The sequence below is a fragment of the Otolemur garnettii genome, unplaced genomic scaffold, assembly GCF_000181295.1.
Source record: "Otolemur garnettii isolate 467f Iridium unplaced genomic scaffold, OtoGar3 scaffold00095, whole genome shotgun sequence".
In the NCBI taxonomy this organism is placed as follows: domain Eukaryota; kingdom Metazoa; phylum Chordata; class Mammalia; order Primates; family Galagidae; genus Otolemur; species Otolemur garnettii.
The window spans coordinates 3900874-3910242 of NW_003852490.1; the positions used below are offsets into that span (position 1 = coordinate 3900874).

The window sequence follows — 9369 nt, forward strand, 5'->3', positions numbered from 1 at the left end:
TGTTTGGCAGGTCTGGGTTGGGTTCAAACCTGCCAGCTCTGGTGTATGTGGCTGGTGCCCTAGGCACTAAGCTACAGGTACCGAGTCTATTTTTTCTTTTTTTGAACTTTAAAATTAATCAGGATGCTTAAGTATGTAGTTCATCTTTTGGATATTAATTGAGTTAGATTTAATAGTGTTAGACAAAAACATTATGTTTAAAATTTTTCATAAAATTGAGACATTTACTAATAAAAATAGAAAGTTCTAGGTATACTGATACAAGACTTATTTTCTTGCAGTTTCCAGAGTGTGGATTCTTTGGCATGTATGATAAAATTCTTCTCTTTCGCCATGACATGAACTCAGAAAATATTCTGCAGCTAATCACCTCAGCAGATGAAATACATGAAGGAGACCTAGTAGAAGTTGTTCTTTCGGGTAAGTAAATAGCTTCTTTTCTTTTTCTTAGAGTTTTTTTTCAAAGAGCCTCATTTTCTATACTAAATGTGTTTTCTTATACTTGGTCTTTGTATTATTATTATTTACTTCTTTCATCTATAATAATAGTTGCCATATAATATTTACTTTCAGGAAGGTTATATCATAGATAAGAAAATAAACTGAGAATTACTTGAACGTTACTATAAGGTAAGGGAATTATCATTTGAACTGAAAGGAATATACTTTTATCTGAGTCAAGGAAAACAATTATACTGAAATTTGGTTCCCTTTTCCTCATTTCTATAAAAAGCATAAAAGAAGAGAATTGGGGTTCAGAAAAGAGGGCTAGGAAAGAAAGAGAAGTAATGAAGATGATAGGAGAAGAAACTACAATGTCACTATGGCTTACAAAAATGCTCCTTTTTGTTCTCAGTGTGTTTTTTTCCACCTCACCCATTCTTGCCATACTTTGTTCCATAGTTCCCACTGTTTCTGATGTCATCTAACAGCCTTATGAGCAGGATTGTTAATGAGGAATGAAAAAGAAGAAGGAATGCCATAATAATACACATGTAGGTCTGTGATACTTCTTGTTTGGCAAGAAAGAAAGCAAATCGGTCAGCCAGAGTTCATAGTCCTGCTAACACATTTCCTTTTCCCAAACTTACCTTTCAGCATGTTCTTGAGAACTTTGCTGACCATCACCTTTTCTTATGAGCCCCCACTCCTCTCATCTTACATTTCTGATTCTCCCATTCATCTAGCCCCCCACACCTTGATCATTCAACTATACCCACAACCCTAACCATCCCTGTACTTCCCTATCCTTGTCTTCCTCTTTACTCCTGAGGAGCTTCACTCCCTGTCTTCCCTGGAAATCATGTTCAGGTCCATTTTTTCTTCACTATCCAGGACTGTCCAACTTTTTTTTTCCTCTCTGCCATACATTGGAAGAATAAGAGTTGTCTTGGGCCACATGGTAAATGCACAAACACTAAGGAAAGCTAATTAGCCAAAAAAAATCCTTGAATACTTTTCATGATATCTGACACCACAAATTGCAAAAACAGTCCTCATAGAGTCAGCACATGGCCCCCTGAAGGTTGGACACATCTGCTTGTAGACCCATCATCAGACCCACGGAAATCCACTGATGACTTTCATAGGTTGAGGTGAGGCAAAGATCCTTGCATCTATGTTCTGTTGCTCCCTGAGAGGAGTCTCTTTTCTCTAAAGCATTGGAACTATGGAGCACATACAGGGAGTATCTGCTGGGATCCTAAGTTAGGATTCATGGTCTTTTTTCATGAGAAACCTTGTTGTAAATTGAGGTTAAGTTCCACAGTATTTTTTACTTTAGTGTATGTCTCAGTGTATTTTAAGTTAAACAGTTTTTAGTTGGCTAAAATAGACCTATTTGCAATCTTATCATTATGAGAAAATGCTTTTGAGGTTAGGTCCCCTAACCTAGGACCTATTTTGGAGTTCAAATTATTTGAAGCTGATAAACTTCCTAGAGTTTAAAAAATCATTGTATTAAATGCTTAAAGTAATCTATTTTTGTGCTCAGATGAAATTTGCAGAGGAAAAATGGCCTATCACATAAATGAACTGGTGAACATTCCTAATCTCATTGCAATTACAAGTTCAAGTTTAAGGTTTATTTTAATACTTTTCTGTTTTAAAAGCTTTGGCCACAGTAGAAGATTTCCAGATTCGTCCACATACCCTCTATGTACATTCTTACAAAGCTCCTACTTTTTGTGATTATTGTGGCGAGATGCTCTGGGGATTGGTACGTCAGGGACTGAAATGTGAAGGTAGGTGTTCTAAAATTTTACTGGTCATTTAAAATAGGATTTCTTACTTGCATTCTTGCATTATCACTGAGAATACAAGGTTATTAGTTGGTGACTAGGGAGTAACCAGTATTTAGAATTGGAGAGATTAGGAGTCTCTCTCCTAACCTACTCATTAATATTTTGGGGCAACTTACTAAATCTCTGTAAGGATCAATTTCTTTATAAAATATGTTCTACCCCATGGGTTTTGTGAATGGTTTAAATAAGGTAATAAGGGCAAAATATTTTGCACCAAATGTACTGACTCAATAAATATCAATGTTGCTTTTAACTCTTTTCATTTATTTCTATTTCAGAATATTACAGGGGTATAAATGTTTTGGTTACATGAATTGCTTTTGTATATATTTTTTTTAATTTTCCTTACAAAAAAATGGCCAACATTGTTTGGAATTACAGTTGCTAGGGCGTAGGGCACAGATGTGCATTACTAATTAAGGAAACAGTCTTCTAAGGTGGAGTGTCAATGAACTTTTTCTGTAAAATGCCAGAGAGTAAATATTTTAGGTTTTGCTGGGTGTATCTGCTATCTCTTAAGGCTGCTGTTACAATCCCAGGTGGTAGCTTTAGGGGCCACACTTCAAGAACCATTGCTCTGGCTAAATGAACCTTTCTAAGTGGACTATTCTACCCATTTCCTATTCTTCAATTTTTTAGCTTCCACTTAGCCCAGTGGTTCTCAACCTTCCTGAATCCGCAACTCTTTAGTATAGTTCCTGTGGGTCACAACCCACAAGTTGAGAACTGCTGACTTAGCCTGTCATCTGGGTTCTTAGTTAGGGTAGATATTGCTAACAGAAAAAGTAATTTAATAAAAGAAGCACCAATATTTATATATCACACTTAAATAGTAAAGGTATTTTTATTTTATTTTTTTAGTAAAGGTATTTTTAGTCTTTTTTTCTTTTATCTTTTAAAATATATTTAGGCTGTGGATTAAATTACCATAAACGATGTGCCTTCAAGATTCCAAATAATTGTAGTGGAGTAAGAAAGAGACGTCTGTCAAATGTGTCTTTACCAGGACCCGGTCTCTCAGTTCCAAGACCCCTACAACCTGAGTATGTAGCCCTTCCCAGTGAAGAGGTATGTTTCTAAGGTTATAGAAGGACTAGTTATTCCTTCTGTCTTTATAGTGTGTATGAGAGTCTAGACCTTAATTGATAATACTAGCTAAAGAACAGTAATGTTCCTATGCTTAAGAAACAAAATGTACAGTGGAGGCAGGGCTTACCAATGGTAATGAATTGCATTTTGTACATCTTGAGATTGCATTTCCAGGCAGTCCCCTCATTATAAATGTCCCATTAATGTATGATTTGCACTTACAAATCTAAGTACAAACACATGACTTACATACAGCTTGCACTTACGAATGGAGGCTATTAAAAGTAATAGGTAAATGTACTTACAAACTGAGGTTGTTATAGTAAGTCCTTGGGTTACAAACATCCGACTGATATATGGCTTGCATTCAAAAACAGAACCTATTACAGGTAATAGGTAAGTGTACCTGTTTGGACTTACATAGAAATTCAACTTAAGAACAAACCTACAGAATCTTCCTCATTCATAACTTGGGGATTGCCAAGATCACTGTATTAGCCTCCTAACCAATGTCTCTGGTCCTGGTCTCTGTACTTCATCTTATACATGACAGCCAGATCAAGTTTTCTGCTGTAATGCTCTGATGATATCACTCCCTACTAGGGAAACCTTTATATTTGCTGTTTCTTATAATCTGTACTATTTAGCATTCACTGATGACACCCTCGCTTCTCCTTCCTTTGCTCTTGTGGTTCATAATACATGGATTTTCCTGACCTGGCTTAAAAGCTACCCTTTCTGATTTTCCCCTTGGTAGCAGTTATTTCATTTTCTGAATATCATTACACTTTTTTAACCTTCCTAATTGTATATATAACATTCTACTTAATTTCTGTGTTTGTATACCAGATTGTCCTCAAGGAGTTTATGGTCTGTTTAGAGAAGACAACACTTACGTCTTTATGTGCTCTATCATGTCAGTGCAACACTCGGTACTTAGTAGATAGTGAAAGAGTGACTCCAGTGATCCTCACAGTATAAAGCTGTATGCAGATGAGATAATTGAGACATAGAATGGTTAAATGACTTGTCTTAAATCACAGAGCAAATTAGTAAGAGATATTAGAATAAAATCCAAAGTTACTATTTATGTATCAGTGATTTTTTTCTCAAAATATATTATACTTCTGAAGGATAAAGGTGGTAGATCAGGAAAGAAAGTAATAACTCCCTTGTATATTTCACAGTACTTGAAATAACTTCTATCCATAGATTATAATCTTATTATTTAGTTATTTCTATAACCTCTTTGTGCTTCTGTAAATTAATAACAAAATCAAGGCCTTGGGTTGTCATCTTGGCACCCTAGTCACTAGATCTTTCTAAACTGAGATATCAGAATAAAAGCCTCTGAAATCTTTTTACAGAAGTTCAATATTTACATACTGCTTAGCCTTAGTGTGAGATTTTTAAAGCAGCAAAAGAATGTTATGGCTTTAAGAGACTAAGAATGAGAGGGCATTATAAACATGTAGAAGAACTTGGGGAAAGTTTGGCAGGAGAAAAATTAGTGTATTTTACACACTGAACTGCACAAAGAATTTATCTAGGAGTGAGAACTATGGGATAGAGGTGTGTTGTTTCAAGGGCCTCACAAATGATGCTGGTGTGCCAGCTACATCCAGTTGAGTATTACTAGTTACAAAATAGGAAAAGGACAGAGCAGGGGGATAAGGTACTGTATTTTATTTCATTATTTTATATTTTATCCTAGAGATGAAAAATCCTTATGGAAGTGTAAAAGTAGAATGATGTGTCTGAATTGGTTACATCATTCAGGGTATTTCAAAACAAAAAGAACTTACAGAGTGGAACCACAGACCTTCTCAAGAAGGTTTCCTTTTGTCAGTCCAGGCATACAACTTCAAAAAGGAGGTAGAGTAAAAGAAGAGCTTGTAGAGGAAAATCAGAGGGAAGGCAGAATGGGAGGAGAGGACCATCAAGGAATTCTGGAGGAGATAGCGGTTACGCATTGACAGCCACTGATGCTCTCGTGTACCAGACTTTATGATGGCTACTTCACCTTCTCCTGAATAATCTTCACCACAGTCCTGGGAGGATCATCCTCATTTCATAGGAAGGGAAGATAAGGAAGAAAAGTTTCTGAGAAGTCAAGATATTAAACACTGAACACTAAATAAAAGCTTGAAAATAGGCAAGTTGGGAGTAGAAAACTTTGAGTCTGACTCTGAGACAGTTTTTGTTTGCATGTAAGAAGGTAGTTTCTGTTACAATGTCTGAAGTTAGTCTGAAGGGAATCAAGTAAAGATAAGGAAGAACAGAAGATAGACTTAAAATAGAACCAGAATTAAGTGCTGGCTGTTGAAAGATGAGACTGATAAATGTTCCTTTCAGTACGCTTGGGAAAATTTCTGAGGAGCAGAGTGCAGAATCAAGTTAGAAGGAAAATGTTGGATCTAAGTGTAAGTTTAAAAGTGAAGATACTTCACTGAGTAATACTCCAGAGCCAACTAACTGTACATAATTGAAGAACTGACCTTTTTAAAAATGCTTTTTTATTCCCCTTATTATGTAGTTGAAAATTGACAATATTGTTACATGGTTTGCATTACTTTGACAGATGTTAGCTTAAAATTAAGTTGTAGAAATAATTTACTTTTAGAAAATTTCTTACTACATATTAATAAAGAAGAAATTGAACAGTTTAAGCTTAGCACTAATTTATATATAGGGGACATTCAAACAAGGAGAGAAAAAAACTTTCACTTAGTTCTGGTTATCATAGTCTCCACTTTAACCAAATACTCTAAGTAATTCTATGAATAGCCTCTTCCCTCTGAATTCTGATTAAGTCTTTCCTGTCATCCTCATCCCATAAGCGGCAAACCACTATTACTAAAGGGATTGTGTTAAACCCATGGATATTGAGATGGGAGAAAGGTTAAGGATCACTGGACTATCCTCTGGAAGACCTGAGTGTCAATCTTAATTCTCATACTGCCACTTGGTATTACTAGTCCTTTTGAGCCTGTTTTTTTATATTTAAAATAAGGATAATAACATAAATAACTTCTTGTACACTACTTGACAAAGTAGGTGGCTTCTACAACCTTACTTTCCTGAGTAGTTTCTAGCAAACAGGCTCGGTACCATGTCGCTAATAACCTGATCCCAGCAGGACCTGCGCTAAAAGTGGTCACTGACTGGCTGTTGGCATATGAAGGTGTCTGCTATGAAATCTCTTCCTTACAGGGGTAGCCTGTAGATTTTATGATGACTGGCTAAATTGGTCTTACTTCCTCTGGTATTTTGAACTTGAGACAAACCAAAAGAAGAAGCAGGAGCAAAAGCAGCAGAGTTGTGTCACCACTAGAAGAGGGAGCCAGGGATGAGCAATGGCCTGAAACATCTGTTTCTAGTTCCCACCAGGTTCTTTATTAGCTTTGCAGAATCAGTGATGTTCTTTTTGCTGAAGGTGTGGTTCATACATGGCAGTATGGAACACAGAGTGTGGTTTGGGTTTTCATACTCTTTTTTTTTCTTTTCCTGAATAAAACTTTCATAATTCATTTTAGAAAATTTTGGCTACATGTAAGTAAGAAACTATCAACCTGAGGCTCCTTTTGTGTCAGTGCTCTCCCCGATTTGTTTTGTCTGTTTTTCTTCCTACTTCCATTATTTTTCTCCTTTCCTTTCTTCTTCTTTATACTTATACTATCTCCTGGTTTCTTCTAACTTTTGCTTCCCTCAATTGAACACACCAATGTAGAATGACACAACTTCTCTAAGTTACAAACCTTACTACTTATAGAAAATAATAAAAAAGATCTCAGGACCTCAGTTCTGGCAGTGAAGATGCAAGCAGGCTCAATAAAGATGGGGGGGGTGGTGGTGCAATAGAGTCTCACTCTGTGACCCGGGGTGGAGGTCCATGGTGTCATCATAGCCCATAGCGGTCTCAAACTCCTGGGCTCAAGTGATCCTCTTGCCTTAGTTTTTCTATTTTTAGTAGAGATGGGGTCTCACTCTTGCTCAGGCTTGTCTCAAACTCCTGAGCTCAAGCAATCCACCTACCTCAGCCTCCCAGAGTACTGGGATTACAGGTGTGAACCACCGTGCCCGCCTTCAACAAAATTTATTAAAGCATTATGGTAGTTGAGTATTTAGATTTTGTACTTGAGGACTTGGATTATGTTTTATTCTGTTTTTTTTTTCCCTCTGTTAACAGCATAAGGCCTGTCATATGAATGTTGTTGAATTAATGGAATGCACCACATTAAACTGGGCTGCAATTTAGTTTGATTATTCCCTACATATAGAAAGAGCCATAATTACAAAAATCCACTTATCCCTCAGGTTACCAAAAGATTTTTAACTGATGCTTTCTGTAATTTTGCTTTTTGTTCAAGTGAGGGAAAAACTCAAACAAATGGAAAATATTTAAAATATAGGAACTTCTGAAAACCTAGTTACTGGGACTAAAGTTGATTTAATTAGTTTTGGATCTGCCATTTATTTCATCATTATTAATTAGACTTAAAATTTTATTTGTTAAGAGAAACTTAAAAAACTAAGGTTACTTTCAGACATCATGTTCAGTAACGCAATATGAGCAGCAATGATATTGCTTTCTATTTTGTGATTTTATTTATTTTTTCTGTGATTAATTCCTTGCATGATGTTTTTGAAGGGATTTGAACACCTGTCGTAAATTCATTTTAAAGCTTTTAGGTTTTATTTGTAAAATGCTGACTATACATGCCAAAGAATATTTAATCAGTGAGTATGTACACAAGAATGAACATATTTTAGGGTTTTTTAAGCATAAATACGAACAAAAATCTGCATTTTTCTCATTCAGAGTTTGGTGAATTAAGCTTTGTACAGGAAACTGCTGAGATTTACATTTTCAGATATTTGGCTTCAGTGTTCCAATAAATGATTTTTGTGGTTAAGCTTTGCTCCCAATATTTTATTTTTAATTTTTTCTTAAACTTATGGAAATTACTTATATTTTAGTCACATGTTCATCAAGAGCCAAGTAAGAGAATTCCTTCATGGAGTGGTCGCCCAATTTGGATGGAAAAGATGGTAATGTGCAGAGTGAAAGTTCCACACACATTTGCTGTTCACTCTTATACTCGTCCCACAATATGTCAGTACTGCAAGCGGTTACTGAAAGGCCTCTTTCGCCAAGGAATGCAGTGTAAAGGTAGGACTCGATGTTTTCCTTAAGTAAAATTGTCTGTTTTTGTTAGCAAATATAGTTTTTAAAGACTTAACATTTTGGAAGTATTTGTTAAAGAAATCATTCTCATAGTTGTTAACTTAAAAAAGAAAGGAAAAATATATGAGGACTATCAAGAAAGTATCCAGCCGTATGTGTCTCTGTTTTTCATATTACATGGCTACTTTCCAAACAGCCTGTGTATGTGCGCATGCTAATAACAACTACTACTGTCTGCAATGTGTGTGTATATTATGTGCCAGTTACTAAGCTTAAAGAAAAAAACTTTACATACTGAATTTTTAAAGCAGCTATATATGAAATATGCTTTTTTTTAGTAGTAGTAGGAAACACTCTTCTATTTTGTAGGCAAGAAAGATTAGGTAACTTAAGATCACATAGCTAGTAAACAGAAAAACTAGAATTAGGATCTGTGCGCTAGGACTTCTTAACCTACGTAATACAGAATACCTAGTAAGCAGCAAAGCTGATATTTGCAAATATTATAAGCAAAACTTATGTCTTTCTGATTTCATAGCCCGACATTACCCCAAATAGAAATAATGCTTTCTTCTTTTCATTAAATATTCACATACACATAAATAAAAGAGTTTATTATGGTTTTTTGGTTTTTAATGATATAACTAGGGGAATTGTGTAGAGATTGTCATTCCAGAGAATAATCACACTGTAGTAAGATGTACTGAAATTATATTAGGGACCATCGTTATTTGGATAGAGACCTAGCGCATTATGGTAGTATTCCCAAGACACTTCTTTTTTTTTTTT

The 9369-nt window shown here is 35.4% G+C and overlaps 1 protein-coding gene across 2 annotated transcripts in view; it reads left to right on the forward strand.

The window, feature by feature from the left end:
* The window catches only part of PRKD3 (protein kinase D3), an 89986-nt gene that overhangs the window by 39396 nt on the left and 41221 nt on the right, over nt 1-9369 (forward strand). For both annotated transcript variants that reach the window (XM_003795682.2, XM_023516673.1), the window contains exons 3-6: nt 282-420; nt 2112-2243; nt 3214-3371; nt 8373-8565. In XM_003795682.2, coding sequence (XP_003795730.1) covers nt 282-420; nt 2112-2243; nt 3214-3371; nt 8373-8565 — 622 coding nt within the window. The remainder of the gene's footprint in view (nt 1-281; nt 421-2111; nt 2244-3213; nt 3372-8372; nt 8566-9369) is intronic.